Source organism: Ovis canadensis, chromosome 12 (assembly GCF_042477335.2).
Source record: "Ovis canadensis isolate MfBH-ARS-UI-01 breed Bighorn chromosome 12, ARS-UI_OviCan_v2, whole genome shotgun sequence".
In the NCBI taxonomy this organism is placed as follows: Eukaryota; Metazoa; Chordata; class Mammalia; order Artiodactyla; family Bovidae; genus Ovis; species Ovis canadensis.
This window is the reverse complement of record NC_091256.1, coordinates 16,423,092-16,444,114: the sequence shown is the minus strand read 5'-3', so window position 1 is coordinate 16,444,114 and position 21,023 is coordinate 16,423,092. Positions and strand designations below refer to the sequence as shown.

Genomic DNA, 21,023 nt, shown 5'->3' with positions numbered 1-21,023 from the left:
ATTAAAACATGTAGTCTATATTTCTAAGCATGGATGAAAATACTATTTGTGGTCAACCATAATTTATAGTCTCTCAGTTCAGTTCAGTCGCTCAGTCGTGTCTGACTCTTTGCGACCCCATGAATCGCAGCACGCCAGGCCTCCCTGTCTATCACCAACTCCCGGAGTTCACTCAGACTCATGCCCATCAAGTCCGTGATGCCATCCAGCCATCTCATCCTCTGTCGTCCACTTCTCCTCCTGCCCCCAATTCCTCCCAGCATCAGAGTCCCGGCTCTTTGTGATCCCATGGACTGTAGTCTACCAGGCTTCTCTGTCCATGGGATTTTCCAGGCAAGAGTACTGGAGTGGGTTGCCATTTCCTTCTCCAGGGGATCTTCCTGACCCAGGGATCAAACAAGGTCTCCTGCATTGCAGGCAGATGCTTTACCCTCTGAGCCACCAGGTACTGTAATTTATAGTCTCTACTCCCCCCTTTTATACTCTCAGTGGATGGCAACATCTAGCAAGTCTTGTGGCTTTAAAAAAAAAAAAAATTATCATTTCCTTTCTGTAGCTCATTATTTACCACCTGTCCTTAATTCAATTGATCATCAAGTTTTCATGACTAGATTCCAGATATCTCTCTCCAAACCAACTATTTTGCTACTACTAAAATCTCTCATTAAATCACTGAGTAATAAAATTTACCTTTCTAATATTGGTTGCCACTGGTCCAGTACATATTTTATGCCACTACACACATTATCATTCAGAATCACAAATGCGGTCATGCCACTCCCCACATTAAAAAACTTACCAATGTTCATTGGAAAAAAAATGTATGGCCCACCACAGTTAAGTTCCAGTCCTCATCATTTACTGTTTCTCACCACGAACCTTGTGTTCCAACCACAATATTTTTTTCTACTTTCTATTTTTCAAAGACATCATGTTCTTCCATATCTTTATATGTTGACATATGCGGTTTTCTCTGTCAGTAATACCCAGATGTCCCTGTTCTCCTAGATAGCACCTATTTACTTCTCTGTGATGTCATATAATTTTATCTCTATAAATATAAAAAAATAGACCATAGCACACTGTTTGCTTAAAAGCCAGTCTCTACAAATAGTATAGGAGTTCCCCAAAGACAGAGACTAGCAGATTAATTTATATATATCTCCCCAACCCCACCATCTAGCTTAATGCTTTATACCTAGTTATTACTCACATATATTCTTGATTACTTAATGCTTTATACCTAGTGATTACTCAAATATATTCTTGATTACTCAAATATATTTCTTGAATTGGGTAAGATTGAGGTGAAATTAATATTAGAATTAGTGTATACATTATATATATATATATTAACATATATATATATATATATATATATATATATTAGTATATACTGACTTCCCTGGTGGCTCAGATGGTAAAGCATCTGCCTACAATGCGGGAGACTCAGGTTCAATCCCTGGGTCGGGAAGATCTCCTGGAGAAGGAAATGGCAACCCACTCCAATATTCTTGCCTGGAAAAGCCTGGTAGGCTATAGTCCATGGGGTCACAAAGAGTCAGACACAACTGAGCAACTTTCTTTATTTCTTTAGTATATGCTAATATACTAATTTTTAAGATCACTGTAACACAGTACAGAGACCATACAACAAAGTCATGGAGATTATAGGATAAACAGAGTTGGACAGCTGTGATGATTTAACTCCAATACCCGATAACTAATACCCTTAAGAGTAAAAGAAAACATGGAGAACCTAGGAACTCATTCATTTGAGATTACTGACTAATTTTCTTATCTTTTATCTCAAAAATTACAGGTTAGCCCATAGAGACATGCTATAGACTCAAAGATTCTTCTATTACAGATTACTCACGTTTACAGAATTGCTGAGCATTTGACCACTGGGAGGTCTTTAGGCAGGTGACAGTGAATGACTTCTTGAAATACCCAGGAAGGCACTCATATTCCCAAGTTTTGCCAACAGCAAACTCAGACTGATCACTCTGAATTTTAGGCTTAGCAAAAGGATACCTTGGCAGGAATTTACACTGACCTAGAGACAAAGATCACAGGAATATCAAAACTAAGAGAGGCTAAAATCTCTACTGTGCTTCTGTACGGTCACCAGTTACAATGACAAATTTGATCTTTAAAAATTAAATCTAATATGTAGATATGGGGGGGGTCAAAGAAAATATATCTTATAGTATGAATGCATATACAGAGAAACAAACTCAGGAGTTCAAAGACTTTTTATGACAGACTTCAGAAAAAGAACTGGATAAAATAATTTTTAATAAAATTCCATAAAGACCCTGAAGTTCCACCTTTACAAAATCTCATAAATAAAAACTAAAATGGTATAATAACTTTTCTGCAATATCACAGGAAACAAGTATATCAAGTATATCAGATCTTGTGAGCTCATCTCATGAAAGAACCTCCAAAATTACTTTTATGAATTAACATTCCTATTTTAGTCTTTAAATCTTTAGGTCCTAGAAAGGAGAAAATAGGATTGTTGTTTATTCTTCATTATTTTTTTCCATTAACCTAATGGAGTAATATGCCCCCAAAAGCATTTAGTAAATACTTTCTGATGGGTACCAGATAAAAGGAGATAGTTGTTTCAAGATATGTCCCTGTGACTTGAAGTAATTGTGATTATGATGATGAAAAAGAAACAAGTCTTATTCTAGGAGATGAGAAAAAAAACTGTAATGCCCTGATGCTTAAGAATGTATGTTGAAAAGAATTTTTCTAGATATGAAAGACAGTTCAAGTTTCAACTCCAGAATGATGGTATATTTGAATATCAAATCTATAAATCTCCCTTTTCAAACAAATCTGAAACAGTTACAGGTGCAAGTCAAAGAACAAACGTGGACTAACTGACACAAAGGGAAACACAGACCTCCCAAGGTTATAGCTGGATCCAGCCTTTTTGTAGCCAACACTTCTATTGGTGGAGTTATACAGACAGGAGTGGAGGCACAGGCCAAACCACAAGGAGGGAACACAGCCCCGCCCATGCACAGACAATTGGATTAAAGATTTACTGAGCATGGGCCCACCCATCAGAACAAGACCCAGAACAAGACCCAGTTTCCCCCACAGTCAGTCTCCCCCATCAGGAAGCTTCCATAAGCCTCTTATCCTTATCCCTCAGAGGGCAGAGAGAATGAAAACCACAACCACAGAAAACTAACCAAGCTGTTCACATGGACCACAACCTTGTCTAACTCAAGGAAACTATGAGCCATACTGTGTAGGGGATAGGGAGAGTTCTTACAAAACGTTGTCCACTGGAAAAGGGAATGGCAAACCACTTCAGTATTCTTGCCTTGAGAATTCCATAAAGAGTATGAAAAGGCAAAAAGATAAGACAGTGAAAGCTGAAATCCCAAGGTCAGTAGGTGCCCGATATGCTACTGGAGAAGAGTGGAGAAATAACTCCAAAAAGAATGAAGAGACTGAGTCAAAGCTAAAGGACCACCTAGTTGGGGATGTGACTGGTGATGAAAATAAAGTCTGATGCTGTAAAAGAACAATATTGCACAGGAACCTGGAATTAAGAAAAATTGGAAGTTATCAAACAGGATGTGGCAAGAGTGAACATCGACATTTTAAAAATCAGTGAAATATGGGGTTCCCATGTGCTCAGCCCCCGTGGTCTGGTGTGTGACAATCTGGGGCTCAGCCTCCTCGGGCGCAGGACGCCAGCCCGCTGAAACCCAGAGCCGTGGGCGCCTCTGTGACCACAGCCACTGCTGGCCCCATAACACTCGTATGCAGCCCCAGATCCTCCCCACCCCAGCCCCACCACCCCACCTGCCCTTTTTACGTTGAAGAGATCTCTAATAAATCAGGTAATAAGCAAAAAAAATAATAATAATAAAAATAAAAAATAAAAATCAGTGAAATAAAATGGCCTGGAATGAGAGAATTTAATTCAGATAACCATTATATTTACTACTGTGGGCAAGAATCCCTTAGAAGACATGGAGTCGCCCTCATAGTCAACATAACAGTCTGAAATGCAGTACTTGGGTGCATTCTCAAAAATGACAGAATGGTCTCTGTTCATTTCCAAGGCAAACCATTCAGTACCACAGTAATTCAAGTAATCCCCAACCACAATGCCAAAGAAGCTGAAGTGGAACGGTTCTATGATGACCTACAAGACCTTCCAGAACTAATACCAAAAAAAGATGTCCTTTTCACAATAGGGGACTGGAATGCAAAAGTAGGAAGTCAAGAGATACCTGGAGTAACAGGCAAATTTAGCCTTGGAGTACAAAATGAAAGGGCAAAGGCTAACAGAGTTTTGCCAAGAGAATGCACTGGTCATAGCAAACACCCTCTTCCAACAGTACAAGAGATGGTACTACACACAGACATCATCAGATGGTCAATGTTGAAATCAGATTGATTATACTCTTTGCATCTCAAATGGAGAAGTTCTATACCCTCAGCAAAAACAAGACCGGGAGCTGATTGTGGCTCAGATCATGAACTCCTTATTGCAAAAATCAGACTTAAATTGAAGAAAGTAGGGAAAACCACTAGACCATTCAGGTATGACTTAAATCAAACCCCTTATGATTACACAGTAGAGGTGACAAATATACTCAAAGGATTAGATGTGATAGAATCCCTGAAGAACTATGGACAGAGGTTTGTGACATTGTACAGGAGGCAATGATCAAGACCATCTCCAAGAAAAAGAAATGCAAAAAAGCAAAATGATTGCCTGAGGGGGCCTTACAAATAGCTGAGAAAAGAAAAAAAAGTGAAAAACAAGGGAGAAAAGGAAAGATATACTCATCTGAATGCAGAGTTTCAAAGAATACCAAGGAGAGATACGAAAGCCTTCCTTAGCAATTGATGCAAAGAAATAGAGGAAAACACCAGAATGAGAAGAGTAGATGTTGCTTCAAGAAAACGAGAGATACTGAGGGAAAATTTCATGCAAAATTGGGCAAAATAAAGGACAGAAATGGTATCGACCTAACAGAAGCAGAAGATATTAAGAAGAGGTGGCAAGAATACAAGGAAGAACTACACAAAAAAAGATCTTAATGACCCAGATAACCACAATGGTGTGATCACTCACCTAGAGACAGACATCCTGGAATGTGAAGTCAAGTGGGCCTTAGGAAGCATCACTATGAACAAAGCTAGTGGAGGTGATGGAATTTCAGATGAGCTGTCTCAAGTCCTAAAAGATGATGCTGTGAAAGTGCTGCACTCAATATGCCAGCAAATTTGGAAAACTCAGCAGTGGCCACAGGACTGGGAAAGGTCAGTTTTCATTCCAATCCCCAAAAAAGGCAATGCCAAAGTAGGCTCAAACTACTGCACAGTTGCATTCATCTCACACCCTAGCAATGTAATGCTCAAAATTCTCCAAGCCAGGCTTCAACAGTACCTGAACTAAGAATTTCCAAATATTCAAGCTGGATTTATGAGGCAAGGGAACAAGAGATCAAATTGCCAACATCCATTGGAACATAGAAAAAGCAAGAGAGTTCCAATAAAACATCTACTTTTTCTTTATTGACTATGCCAAAGCCTTTGACTGTGTGGATCATAACAAACTTTGGAAAATTCTTAAAGAAATTGGAATCCCAGACCACCTTACCTGTCTCCTGAGAAATCTGTATGCAGGTCAAGAAGCAGCAGTTAGAACAGGACATGGAACAACAGACTGGTTCCAAACTGGGAAAGGAGTATGTCAATGCTGTATAATGTTACCCTGCCTATTTAACTTATATTCAGAGTTCATCATGAAAATGCTGGGCTGGATGAAGCACAAGATGGAATCAAGATTGCTGGGAGAAATATCAATAACTTCAGGAATGCAGATGACACCACTCTTATGGCAGAAAGTGAAGAGGAACTAAAAAGCCTCTTGATAAAAGTGAAAGACGAGAGTGAAAAAGCTGGCTTAAAGCTCAACATTCAAAAAATGAAGATAATGGCATCTGGTCCCATCATTTCATGGCAAATAGATGCAGAAACAATGGAAACAGTGAGAGACTTTATTTTCTTGGGCTCCAAAATCACTGCAGATGATGACTGCAGCCATGAAATTAAAAGACGCTTGTTCCTTATAAGAAAAGCTATGACTAACCTAGACAGCATATTAAAAAGCAGAGACATTACTTTGCTGACAAAGTTCTGTATAGTCAAAGCTATGGTTTTCCCAGTATTTATGTGAGGATGTGAGAATTGGACTATAAAGAAAGCTGAGCACTGAAGAATTGATGCTTTTGAACTGTGGTGTTGTCAAAAACACTTGAGAATCCTTTGGACTGCAAGGAGATCCAACCAGTCCATCCTAAAGGAAATGAGTCCTGAATATTCATTGGAAGGACTGATGCTGAAGCTGAAGCTCCAATACTTTGGCTAACTGACAGGAAGAACCAACTCTTTGGAAAAGACCCTGGTGCTAAGGAAGATTGAAGACAGGAAGAGAAGCAGATAACAGAGGATGAGATGGTTGCATGGCATCACCAACACAGTGGGCATGAGTTTGAGCAAGCCCTGGGAGTTGATAATGGACAGTGAAGATTGACATGCTGCAGTCCATGGGGTCACAAAAGAGTCAGACACAACTGAGTGATTGAACTAGTCGACAGGACCTAAGAATAGCCTTTAGTGTTGGGACTCATGTCACACTGTAGGTCTCCTGTTTCTTTTCTCAATTCCTCTGTTTTCCTCCATTAACACCTACAAATGTCTTCAAGCACATACTTTTGCAAAACAGCAAGACTCTATGGGGAAAGTCAGGATTTGACCTCAGTGAATACCAACTTCACGACCCTGTCATTATTTGTATCAATTCACCCTAATCAAATGATTTAACCTATACATATCCAATGTGAATAAGAACAACCCTAAATAATTCCAAAAGCTGAAAAGCTGTCTGAATTTACAAGATTTATTCAGTAGTGATGACATGGACTAAGATGCAACCAAGATCTTGGAGAAGCAAAATGTATAAGTTACTTTATAACATGATATTTGGGGTGAATTAAGTATGAATCACACTTTCTGGATGAGAAATATTAGGAAATTCTTATCTTCAAAGAGACTTAGGAATTTTCTCTTTTGGGGGACACCAACTCTTATTAGTAGGGCTTCCTTTGTGGCTCAAATGGTAAAGAATCTGCCTGCAATGCAGGAGACCTAAGGTCTATCCTTGGGTAGGGGAGATCCCCTGGAGAAAGGAATGGCAGCCCACTCCAGTATTCTTGCCTGAAAAATTCCATGGACAGAGGGGTCTGGGTGCTACAGTCTATGGGGTTACAAAGAGTCACACTTGACTGAGCAACTAACATTTTCACTTTTCAGCTTTTATTAGTAATGAAATTATCAAAATCCCAGGTCAGAGGACAGAAATTCCAAAATTCTGTTTTCCACATAAGAAAAGGGAATGTTATCTATAAACCATTAAATAACATTATTTTTCTTAAGTTGGATCCTCTTCACATCTTTTTAAAATATGGACTAAACATCAGTATAAATAATGACAGGATCTAAAATAGAAGATATTGACATATACATCACATAAACCATGCTAAAACTAAGTATGCAAAGGAGTTTCTAGAGACCAAAAATATATTTAATTCTTTATTTGTGTTTAAGGAGATTTACCTGAACTGGCTTAGAAGTCCATTTGAAATGAATAAGGAACAAATATATAGGATAATAAAAATAAACCTGAAATTTAAGACAGATAGCAGGTAGGAAGAGAAAATATTATAGATAATGAGAATTATTATGATAAAATATCAAAACACTGGGTTTCCTCACTATTTGATAATTTTTGAATGACCAGTGTGCATATTAACCAAGATACTGTCTTAAACACAGACTATGCATCAGTGAACATTAGACACAAGGTTCTCACCTTCATGGAATTTATATTAAAATAGAGGGAGATAGACTATAAATGAATAGATGATATATAAAGGAAATAAACAGAATTATGTATCAAAATGTAATGGACTGGGAAAAGGAGACAGGATGGCATACAACTTCAGTTATGATGATTAAGGAAGACCTATGAGAATAGACATTGGAGTTATGACTGAAGGATAAGAAGGTGTCAGCAAGGTAAAGTGCTGGGTAAAAGCATTTTAGGCAGAAGCCTAAGATCAGGGATGGATTTGCTATGCCTTAGGGATAGACTAGGGCTTCCCTGGTAGCTCAGATGGTAAAGAATCTGCCTGCAATGTGGGAGACCTGGGTTCGATCTTAGGGTTGATAAGATCCCAGGACATGGCTACCCACTCCAGTATTCCTGCCTGGAGAATTCTGATGGACAGAGGAGACTGGTGGGCTATAGTCCATGGGGTCACAAAGACAAAAGGCAAGTGTGGCTGGAATTTGGTGATCAGAGTGGAATGGGATGAAGCTAGAAAGCCCAGCAGAAAGAATTGCACAGGGCTTCTTAGTCTACAGTAGGATGTCACCATGTTCTTTTGGGTGGATGTCATTGGAGAGTTCAAGCAAGAGAGTCACGTGATCTAGTTTAACTTTTAAAAAGAATAGTCTGGTAATTGGATGGAGAATGGACTGGACTTTTACTTTCAGAAGTAGGGAGTGCAGTCTGGAGGCTATTGAAGTAGACTGGACCAAATAAAATAAAGCTTAGATACAAGGAGACAGTAAGAGAAACAGATAAACTAGGAATATATTATAGAAATAAAATTGGTAGGACTCTATTGTACTAGATGTGGGGTTAAGGGAATGGGAGTATTCAGTAATGGCTCCAGGCTTTTTTAAACAAAATTTACTTTATTTATTCATTTATTTGACTACACTGGGACTTATTTGATGCATGTGGGATCTAGTTCCCTGACCAGGTATCAAACCAAAGCCCCCTGCGTTGGGAACACAGAGTTTTAACCACTGGACCACCAGGAAAAACCTAATAAATGGCTTTTAAGCTTTTGATTTGAGCTACTTGGTTGATGGTAATACAATGTGTTGAGATTGGAATGGACCTGTGTGTGTGTGTGTGTGTGTGTGTGTGTGTGTGCCCGCGCGCTCATGTGTGTGTTGTGGGGAATGTATAGAATTGGTTCCACTTTAGACTTGGTGCATTTAACGTACTCAGTGGACATAAAGATGTAAATGCAATTGCATGCGCAAATTTGCCTCTCAGGAGAGAGCTCAGGGCTACAGATAATACATATGAGTCACCAACATATAAATAGTATTTAAAGTCATGAGACTGGAGAGCTCCCTTAGGAAGAAAGTATGCAGGAAAACAGAAGAGGCCCAGGACTGAACCCTAAGACCCTCTAAAAATATTAGAGATAGGGCAAAAGAGACGAAAGGTAACCAGAGAAAATAGGTAAAAATAGGAGAAAATAGGTAAAAATAGGAGCAAATAGGTAAGAATGTCTTGTTTTGGAAGATGATAATGAAAACTGTTTCAAGAGGAAGAAGTCAGTCAGCTTTTGCTGAAAGACTGAGAAAGGTAAAGACAGAAAAATGACCATTGGATTTGTTAGCAGAAGGTCAGTACTGACCTTGATGAGAATAGCTTCAAGACAATAGTATAGAAAGAATCCTGTCTGGGGAGGATTAATGACAAAAATAAGTGTGAGAAAGTAGTCAATGAGAAGTTTTGCTGAGAAAGACGAGAAAAAGGACAAAAAAGTGGAACGCCACTGGATCATGAGAAGCTTCTTCCCGCAACCAAAGAAAGGATGCCCTGGGGCATATTTAACTGCTGGTGGGGATCATCCAAGGGAGAGATACAAATGGATGAGACAAGACAGGGGATATCTGCAGAGGTGAAGTCTTTGCATGGGAAAGACAGGATGGATTGTGATCATGAATACAGAAAGAGGATCTGACTTCTGTCAGGAGGAAGGATACTTCTTTCATTGTTATAGAAGAAAATGGAACTTTCTTACTGAATTCCTAGATATGTACAAATGCTGGGGATTCATCAGGCAATAAGACAGATAAAGGCCTTGCTCTCATGGCCTGGTAAGGGAACAAACAAGTAAATAAATTAGGAGGTTTTATATGATGATAGGTGCTGTGTGGAAAAAAGAACATGGTTATGTGAGAGAGTGACTTGGGGCAGGAGCTACTTCAGGTAGGAGTCAGAGAGTCAGAGAAGAATAACAGTGGGGCTGAGACCTGAATCTTGAGGAGACAGGTAAGGGGTGACCTATAGACAAGTATCTAACAGAGGAAAACTAGAGCAATAACTAAACAAGTGTGATTCCAATTAAGGAACAGAAAGAAGGTCAGCGTGGCTGGAACAGAGCTGGTGAGTGAGGAATATAGACAATTTCAGAGAGAGGCAGAGGCTTGGCATTGAGTTTAAGGAGCATGGATTTTGTCTCATTGGGATGGGAAACCCTTGGCAGGTTTTAAGCAGAGGAGAGAAAAGGATCTGATTTCAGACAGAGGTAAATGATTGGAAAATAGAGGAATTTCTCTTAATGATTTTGTTTCCTTAGTGTTGGATGAGGTAAGGCTGTCAGTCAAGGTAAGAGTGAAATTTAAGAGTATAAGAAATTTGAATTGGTTTATGCAAATAGGCAAAAGGAGAAAAACAAAACCACTCTGAGCAGGAAATTTGGTCTTTAAGACACTTGCTTCAGAATTTTTCAGAATGCTTGTTAGATCTTGGATTCCTAGGCCAACTCCAAAACATTTCTCTGGAAGGTAAGGTGGAACCCAGAAACCTGTATTATAAAAAGGTACCATAATTCCTCAAAAAATTAACAATAGAACTACCATATGATTCAACAATTACATTTCTAGGGATATATACAAAGAAAATGAAAACATTAACTTGAAAAGATATCTGTGCCCCCATGTTCACATTATTTATACATGTAAAATAGCCAACACATGGAAATAACCTAGTTTCCATCAACAGATGAATGAACGAAGAAGCTGTGGATGAATATATACAATGGAATATTATTCAGCCATTAAAAAGCAAGGAAATCCTACCATTCACAACATGGATGATATTTGAAGGCATTATACTGAGTGAACACATCAGAGGCATACAAATAATGTATGATTTCACTTATATGTGGGATCTAAAAACAAAAATACCAAACTCATAGAAAAAAGAGATCTGATTTACAGTTACTGAAGACAAAGCATGGGGGGAGAATTGGAGGAAGATGATCAAAAGTTTTAAATTTCCAGTTATATGAAAAATAAGTATAGCAATGTAATGTACAACATGATAACTATAATTAACATGGTTTTATGATGTGTGCGAAAATTGTTAATAGAGTATGTCCTAAGTTCTCATCACAAGGAGACATTTTTTTTTTCTTTTCTTTCTATGTTGTGTTAACTAAATGGATGTTAACTAAACTTACTATGGTAATCATTCTACAGTATGTGCAAATCAAACCATCATGCTGTACACCTTAAACTTAGTGATGTATATCAGTTATTTTTCAATAAAACTGGAAAAATACATGTATGCATACTTTTTGAAAAAGGAATGTCAAGAGTTTCTTAAGCATGCTCAGAGGCAGGAACTGCCCAAGAGCCAAGGGATGGACAGGGGAGGGTACATAGTAGGAGCAAAAGTCAGGAGGAGGGCATGGGCAGAGCATGAGCAAGAGATCATGGGGTGATGGTCAGGCAAGATGAGCAGGAAGTGGTGGGGAATCAGGAGGGGTATGTTTAAGTGAGATCCGAAGGCTTGAAAGACTGCAGACATCAGATTTAACCTTAATTCCACAGTCAGTAGGAAGCCCTTTTAGATTTTTGAGAAAGGGAGTGAAATAATGAAAAAGATATTTTAATTTTAGTTTTCATGGTTGGAAAGGTTGGACAGGTATCAGAATAACCTGTAAGAGAGGAGGTTGTTACAAAGGTAATCATAATGAGAATATCGGAATATTGGTGTGAGAATGATAAGACAAACAGCAGAAGCACGTTAGTTATGACAGCTGGCAGTTCAGTAAACCTTCCCTTTCGTGTGTCTGGAGTTAAGTGACGGAGAGGATAGTCCTGCTCTGGTACTGGAAGGGGGTGCTCTGGCATCCTTGGGGGAACAATGAATTGACAGGGTTGCTAAAGAAGTTGATTTTCAATTGATAACATCCTCGCTGCAATTTAGATAAATGAATGGAACACTGGCAAAAATTCTGGTCAGGAACAATGCCACACAGATGTGTTAGAGAAAGTTGTGAAAGTACATCTGTTCAAAGAGAGTTAATAGGTAGGAGAGAGAGGGATGAAGATAGCGGTTTGGGGAAATGTTCAATTAAGGGTCAGGAAAAAGTTGAATGTCAGGAAGCTGACAAAGTAAACTGTAATAGAACCAAAGAATGCAATATCCCCTAGCAAGCTGGCAGTGGTCAGGGTTAAATGCTGACTCCATCAAAACAGATTCAGATAGTTATCTTATTACTGGCATTTAGTAATAGCATTGAACATCCAGCTTTCATTTGCCTAATTTCATTCGATATTCAAGGCAGTCCAATAAGGGTAGGGCTGCTTATCACTAGCTTGCTTTTAAAGATGAAGAAACTGAGGCTTGGGAACTCAATGACTTGCTAAAAGTCACGTAGGTATTGAGGTCTGTATACAGTAAATTTCTTATCCACTGTCCTCTGAAAATTATTAGACAGTTGTACCTAGCCTATTACCAAGAGACTCCAATCTTAAATTACAATACAATTTAATTTACAATTTAAAATTAAGCCAGTCTGGAGGAAGAAAATTATAATAAAAATTGAATGACACTTTCTGGTGCCCTTGCCAATAAATAACACAAAGAACTGCAGTTTTTATTCACATATCAGCTTTTCTAAGTAGCTTCAGATGTTTATCATTTAGGATCTCTCTACCAATATCAAATCAAAATTAAATATATATATATATATATATATATATATATATATATATATATATATATATATATATATTATTCTTTTGGGGGGAAGCTAGCGGGAGGCTGTGCTGTTTTTATTGGCAGGGGAACGTTCAGTGTGTGCAGAAACTCCCGCGCCTAGTGGAGCATGCAACTGCACTCAGCACAAGTAAGTTTCGCATAAGTGTCTGGGCATTAGCGCTCGCAGACCTGTGGGACCCAGAGCGCTGAGCACATGCTGAGTCCCGGCGGCTCGGGGCCCCGGGAGCACAGGGCGGGCACGTCACGCCACAGGACACATTAGACAGATCACATAGTGCCATTCCGTCATGCAGCCAGCGATACCGGTGGCCCCAGCACCGGAGCAGCGAGCGAAGACCTTCAGGACCAAGAGAGGTGCCCCAAACGAGCAAGAAGCAGGCAAGGTTGTCCCACCTTGTCACGTTTGACTGCTTCCTTTGCATCATGGCACAGAGGCCATCCCGGTCCCAGACGCGTCCCTACCTCCATGATCCCATTCCCAGCTCACCGAGGACCCCCGGCGCGAGAAGAGTCAAGAAAACCAAGATCGGGCCCGCGGCGCCCATGCCACGGCTGCAGCCCCAGCGGCGGGATGCGTTCTGAGACCCGCGAGCCTCCAGCTGCTCCGGGAAGACAGGGCTAGAGAAGCTGGCAGCTGCAAGCAGGGGAAGGTGGGCCCTTAAGTAGTATCTGGCACCACGTGCTAGCCTGATTGCACACCTGCAGGCTGCTGGGGGCGGGACCGCACCGTGAGGGTGGCACAAGGAGCTGCGGGTTGGCCCGGGGCCGGCGGGCGGAGAAACTCTGATTCACTGTTTGGCTCAGACTCCAGTCTTCAGTGCAGTCGCTTCTCAACTTTTTGGAACGCGCAGCCCAGTCCATCTACTTTTGCCGCTCGGGCTCTGAAGCAAAATAGCACTACCCTGAACAATCTATGATGCTCTTCTGTCCTGTCCTATTCTATCATCTCCTCTCCTCCCCCGTCTCCTCCCTCTGCTCACTCTCCCTTCCCCTCTTCTCCCTTTCCCCTTTCCCCTTTCCCCACTTTCTCTCTCTTGAAAATTCTGGTTTGGATTCGCTAAATTCATTTCAAAAGTTATTCATGTTTCCAAGCTTCCGTTTGAAAACCGTTTACTTACAAAGGAAACTAAGGAATAGAAACCACCTCTGATGTCCTTTTCTTTTTATTTTGCAATAACTGAGACAGAAAAGTTGCAAAAATAATACAAAGGATCCCCACATATCCATCACTCAGATTATCCAAATGTTAACATTTTACTATATTATCTTTTTCATTCTCTGGCTCTCCCTCTTTCTAGATAAATAACTATGATATAGTTATATAGAGATTTAGATATATACACATATAGGTTTATGGTTTATAAGTGTATATGATTACAATTATATAATTATTTACTTTGGAACTCTGAGATAAGTTACAGGCATGATGCCCCTTTTCTAAATACTTCAATTTGTATTTCCTAAAAATGAGAATATAGTCTTACATAATTTCAGTACAATGAGCAAAAACAGGAAATTAATGTATTACCTAAGGGACAGACAGTACAGGTTTCCCCAATCATCTAATATTGGTTATTATGGTAAAAAAAAAAAAGTGGGGGAAGGCAAGTGCCAATTCATGCACAAAGGAACACACACCTGCTTTTTTCCTCGTGCTGAGTCATTCTAGGATCATGCATTGCATTAGATTTTTTTTTCTTTCTCTCATTTATTCTGTTAAAGATCTTCAGTCTTTTTGTTTTCCTGATTTTGAAACTTTTGAAAGTACGCAGCAATTATTTTTGTTTAATGGCTTTTAAATTAGTTACCTATTGCAAGTAGCAAATTACCCTTAACTTATTAATTTAAAGCAAGAATAAACACAGATTATCTCATACAATTGCATGTATCAGGAATTTGAGAGCATATAAGCAAGGTGGTTCTGGCTTGAGAGCTTTCATGAAGTTGCAGTCCAGACACTGACCACAACTGCAGTCATCTGAAAGTTGGACTGAGACTGGAGGATCTAAGTCTAAGATGACTCAATCACATGGCTGTAGGTTGGAGGCCAGATATCCTTACCAGAAGGATCACGCCCTGGGACTATTTGAGCATCCTTGTGATATGCCAGCTGGCTTCTTATAGAACAAGAGAAAAAAGCAGAAGTCACAAAGTCATTTAAAATTTATTCTCAGAACTCATACTATATTACTTCCATAGTATCCTGTTGGACACTTGTGATGGTTAATTTTATGGGTCAGCTTGACTGGTCTATGAGATGCCCAGATAAATGGTCAAAATTATTCTAAGAGTTTCTGTATAGGTGTTTTCAGATAATATTAACTTTTTTTGTAACATATATTTATGTTAATTATTTCCAGTTTTGTTGATATATAATATTGTATTAGTTTAAGGTGTACATCATAATGATTTGATATATGTACATATTGAAAATGATTAGAAAGGTAAGTTTAGTTAACATCCATCACCTTACATAGTTACAGAGTTTTCTTATAAGAATTTTTAAGATCTACTCTTTCAGTAACTTTCAAATATGCAGTACAGTATTGTTGACTATAGTCATTCTGCTGTGCTTTATATACCCAGAACTTTTTTATCTTATAACTGGAAGGTTGTGTCTTCCAACACCTTCATTCATTTTCCCCACTTCCCACCTGCCCCCATCTCTGGCAGCCAGCAATCTGTTCTGTAATTATGAGTTCGTTCTTTTTAGATTTCACATGTAAATAAGATCATACAGTATTTCTCTTCCCCTGTTCGACTTGTTTCACTTAATATAATGCTCCCGAAGTTCATCCATGTTATAAAAAATGGCAAGATTCATTCTTTCCATGGTTGAGTATATATATATATATGGCATATTTTTATTTTCCCCTTTGATATATAACAGAAGTGGAACTGCTGGATAATGTAGCAGTTCTGTATTTTTTTTTTTTTTTTGAGGAACTACTCTTTTTCCATAGTAGCTCCATCAATTCATATGAGTCCTTTTTATACACATCCTACCCAACACTTGTTATCCCTTATCATAGTAGCCATTCTAACAGGTGTGAAGTGATACCTCATTTTGGTTTTCATTTGCATTTCCTTGATGATTGATCATGTTGAGCATCTTTTTATGTGTGACATGTAGGAGCTTTTTAGTTTGATGTAGTAATAGTTGTTTATTTTTTGCATATGTTGTCTTTACTTTGGGTGTCAAATCAAAGAAAAAATATTGTTAAGACCAATGTCAAAGAGTTTACCCCCATGTGTTCTTCCAAGTATTTAATGTTTCAGGCCTTACATTCAAGTCTTCAATGCAGTTTGAGTTGATTTTTGTGTATGGTGTGAGATGGTTCAGTTTCTTTCTTTCGCAATGGTTGTAGGGTTTTACTAACACCATTTACTGAAGAGACCATCCTCTATTCATTGTTTATTCTTAGCTCCTTTGTTGTAAAACAATTAATCTTATATATATGGGTTTATTGGAGAAGGCAATGGCACCCCACTCCAGTACTCTTGCCTGGAAAATCCCATGGATGGAGGAGCCTAGTAGGCTTCAGTCCATGGGGTCGCTAGGAGTCGGACACAACTGAGCGACTTCACTTTCACTTTTCACTTTCATGCTTTGGGGAAGGGAAATGGCAACCCACTCCAGTGTTCTTGCCCAGAGAATCCCAGGGATGGGGGAGCCTGTTGGGCTGCCATCTATGGGGTTGCACAGAGTCGGACACGACTGAAGAGACTTAGCAGCAGCATATGGGTTTATTTTTGAGTGTTCTATTTTCCATTGATCTGTGTGTCTGTTTTTATGCAAATACTATACTCTTTTGATTTTTATAGCTTTGTAATATAGTTTACATGAGATAATATAAAATATATGTGTTGGTCTCTGCTCCTTGTTCCTGGCACAGAGCTTCTAAAATCCTTGATATTTTCTAGGTGTTTATTAGGAGGATATCTTGTTCTAATATTTGTCTTTGATTCTACCCTGACACAGCTCATAAAATCCTAGTAAATTTTCAAGATACGAGCACTAGGAACATCTTTTGTTCTGTTGAGGTGACTCTTGCAGGACTTCTGGATGGAGGCTTGTCACTAGAAAGATCAAGCCATCATTAGAAGCTTGCAAGTTTTGCCCCCTCCCTTTCCCATCCTCCAGAGAGGGGAGAGGCTAGACATGGAGTTAATAATTGATCACCCCTACATAAGGAACTACATTTTGAACTGTGATGTTGGAGAAGATTCTTGAGAGTCCCTTGGACTGCAAGGAGATCCAACCAGTCCATTCTGAAGGAGATCAGCCCTGGGATTTCCTTGGAAGGAATGATGCTAAAGCTGAAACTCCAGTATTTTGGCCACCTCATGCAAAGAGTTGACTCATTGGAAAAGACTCATGCTGGGAGGGATTGGGGGCAGGAGGAGAAGGGGATGACAGAGGATGAGATGGCTGGATGGCATCACTGATTCAATGGACATGAATCTGAGTGAACTCCGGGACTTGGTGATGGACAGGGAAGCCTGGCATGCTGCGATCCATAGGGTTGCAAAAAGTCAGACACGACTGAGCAACTGAACTGAACTGAACTTAACATGAGGAAACCTCCATAAAATCCCAATAGTGCAGCCATAGAGAGCTTCCTGGCTGGTGAAGACATTAGCACCAGGAGGGTGACATACCCCCAGTCCATGTGGACAGAAGTTCTTACACTTGGGTCCCTCCTAGAGCTTGCCCTAAGTATCTCTTCATCTGGTTGTCCATCTGTAACCTTTATTATGGTGGTGAGGTGAAGGTGTGCTCAGTCATGTCTGACTCTTTGTGATCCCACAGGCTGTAGCCCACAAGGCTCCTCTGTCCATGGAATTTTCCAGGCTGGAACTAGTGGAGTGGGTTGTCATTTCCTTCTCCAGGGGATCTTCCCAACCCAGGGACCTTAGCATCTCCTTCAATGGCAGGCAGATTCTTTACCACTGAGCCCCCTGGGAAGTTCATCCTTTATTATATCCTTTGATAAACTGATAAATGTGAGGCAGTGTAGCCCTGAGTTTTGTGAGCTTCTCTAGCAAGTTGATCAGACTCAAGGAGGAGGTTTTTGTAACCTCCAATCTATAGCCAGTTGGTCATGGCCACAGGAGATAAACTGGGTTTCTGAATGGCAACTGAGTTGGGATGAGAGTAGTCTTGTAGGGCTGAGCCCTTAACCTATGGACTGTGATGCAATCTCTGGGTATAAAGTGTCGTAATTATAGTGTAGGACACTCAGATGATGTAGTGTAGGACACTCAGAGAACTGCTTGATGTGGGTAAAGCCCTCCAGGTATTTGGTCACCAGAAGTGTAAGAAGGAGTGTTCTACTAAAGGTAAAGGAGAAACACAAGAAAGAAACACACAGTGGGGAACAATTGGGTTTTTCCCTACATAGGGAAAAAAAAAAAAAAGCTGAGTTTTTTTCTTTATAGTGTGAAATTAGGAAGTGTGATGCCTCCAGTTTTGTTTCTTTCCCAAGAGTGCTATGGCTATTAGGGGTATCTTGCGGCTTCACACAAATTTTAGGATTTTATTTTTTTCTGTTTATGTTGAAACTACCATTGAAATTTTAATTGGGATTGCATTGAATCAATGAATAATTTTGGGCAATATGAGTATTGTAACAACATGAACTCTTTCAATTCATGAGCGTAGAATATCTTTCCATTTATGTATGTCTTTTGTCATTGCCTTCTCCAGTCGACTACGTTGTGTCAGAACTCTCCACCATGACCCGGCTATCTTGGGTGGCCCTACATGGCATGGCTCATAGTTTCATTGAGTTAGACAAGGCTGTGATCCATGTGATCAGTTTGATTAGCTTTCTGTGATTGTGGTTTTCATTCTGTCTCAACTCTGAGGGGTAAGGATAAGAGGCTTATGAAAGCTTCTTGATGGGGGACACTTGACTATGGGGGAAACTGGGTCTTGTTCGGATGGGTGGGGCCATGCTCAGTAAATCTTTAATCCAATTATCTGTGCAGAGGCGGGGCTGTGTTTCCTCCCTGTTGTGTAATGGCAACCTCCTTCAAAAGGTCCCATGCATTCACTGCTTCACTCCGTGTCCCAGACCCCATAGCAGGCCACCACCAACCCACGCCTCTGCTGGAGACTACTGGACACTCACAGGCATGTCTGGGTCAGTCTCTTGTGGGATCAGATTAGGGTTTTTTCCAGTAGTCATGTATGGATGTGAGAGTTGAGCTATAAAGAAAGGTGAGTGCTGAAGAATTGATGCTTTCGAACTATGGTGTTGGAGAAGACTCTTGAGAGTCCCTTGGGCTGCAAGAGCATCAAGCCAGTCAATCCTAAAGGAAATCAGTCTTGAATATTCACCGGAAGGACTGATGCTGAGGATGAAACTCCAATACTCTGGCCACCTGATGCAAAGAACTGACTCTGGAAAAGACCCTGATGCTGGGAAAGATTGAAGGCAGGAGGATAAGGGAACGACAGAGGATGAGATGGTTGGATGGCATCACTGACTGGATGGACATGAATTTGAGCACTCTGGGAGTTGGTGATGGACAGGGAAGCCTGGCCTGCTGCAGTCCATGCGGTTGCAAAGAGTCGGACATGACTGACTGAACTGATGTCTTTTGTAGGTATTTTTCATATTATTTTATTCTATTTTATTTTTATTGAAGTATAGTTGATTTACAATATTATATTAGTTTCAGATATATGGCATACTGGTTCAATATTTTTATAGATTATATTTCATTTAAGCTTATTATAAAATAATGGCTACATTTTCTTGTGCTACATAACATATCCTTGTAGGTTATTTATTTTTGTATGTGATAGTTTGTGTCTCTTAATCCTATACCCCTATTGTGACCATTACCTTACTCTCTTCCCACTGGTAACAATTGTTTTTTTTCTGTATGAGTCTGTTTCTATTTTTTTTGCATACTTTTGTTTCATTTTTTAGATCCCACATATAAGTGAGAACATTGAACAATTGTGTTTCTCTGTCTGACTTTCTTCACCCTCTAGGTCTATCCACATTGCTGCAAATGACAAATTTTCATTCTTTTTATGATTGGATAATATTTCATGTATATGTGTACGTGTGTGTATGCCATATCTTCTTTATCCATTTATCTGTTTATCCTTAGAAAATCGTTTATTGGCAATCCATATGCTTTCTACAAAAAATTTATCATAAAGACAAAGATAGGTTAAAAGTAAATGATTGACAAGTTACAACATGCAAAGAGTAACCACAAGAAAACTGGCATGCCTAAGCTAGCATCAGACAAAGATTTGAAGGCAAGGACTTTTACAAAAGCATAAGAGGGACAATATATAATATTAAAAGAAACAATCACTAGGAAAACAAACATCCTAAATGTACATACATTTAACGAAAAATCACAAAAATTAAGGAAGCAAAAACGAAGAACACAACACCAAACAACTGCTAAAATACCCAACCTCGATGAATCTATTCTTTTTTCAGCACACATGTATCACTTGCCAAGGTAAACCACATAGTGATCCACAAAGTAGGTCTCAAAAAAGTCAAATATTTAATAACTTATGAAATATATTCTCTGGTCATAGTGAAATTAAATTGGAAATCAATAAACATACTTGGGAAATCCCAAAATGTTTAAATACTTATAAATGATACTTCTAAATAACCCATCTCCTTAAGGAAAGAATCCCAAGGAATTAAAAATTTTTGAAACTGAATGATAATAAAGACACAGTACACAAAAACTGCTGGGGTGGAACTAGAGCAGCATATAGATGGAAATGTATGACATTACAAGTTTGAAATGGCATCCAGGACCGATGTTGAAGCTGAAACTCCAATACTTTGACCACCTGATGCAACGAGCTGACATTTGAAAAGACTCTGATGCTGGGAAAGATTGAGGGCAGGAGGAGAGGGGGATGACAGAGGATGAGATGGTTGGATGGCATCACCAACCCCATAGACTAGAGTTTGGGTGAACTCCGGGAGCTGATGATGGACAGGGAGGCCTGGTGTGCTGCAGTTCATGGGGTCGCAGAGAGTCGGACATGAGTGAGTGAGTGAACTGAACTGAACTGAATCTGTTGATG

General features: G+C 39.5%; 1 protein-coding gene across 6 annotated transcripts in view; it reads right to left on the bottom strand.

Annotated features, from left to right (window-relative positions):
* The window catches only part of CR2 (complement C3d receptor 2), a 47,991-nt gene extending 34,107 nt beyond the window's left edge, over positions 1-13,884 (bottom strand). For 3 of the 6 annotated variants that reach the window (XM_069545276.1, XM_069545278.1, XM_069545279.1), the window contains exons 1-2: positions 13,425-13,566; positions 1,880-2,059 (exon numbers count right to left, since the gene is read on the bottom strand). In XM_069545276.1, the coding sequence (XP_069401377.1) occupies positions 1,880-2,059; positions 13,425-13,482 (238 nt within the window). In that variant the 5' untranslated portion in view covers positions 13,483-13,566. Of the gene's footprint in view, positions 1-1,879; positions 2,060-13,424 lie in introns of all 6 variants that reach the window. The other 3 variants (XM_069545275.2, XM_069545281.1, XM_069545280.1) reach the window with 3 other exon arrangements.
* Between the last annotated feature and the right edge of the window lie 7,139 nt (positions 13,885-21,023).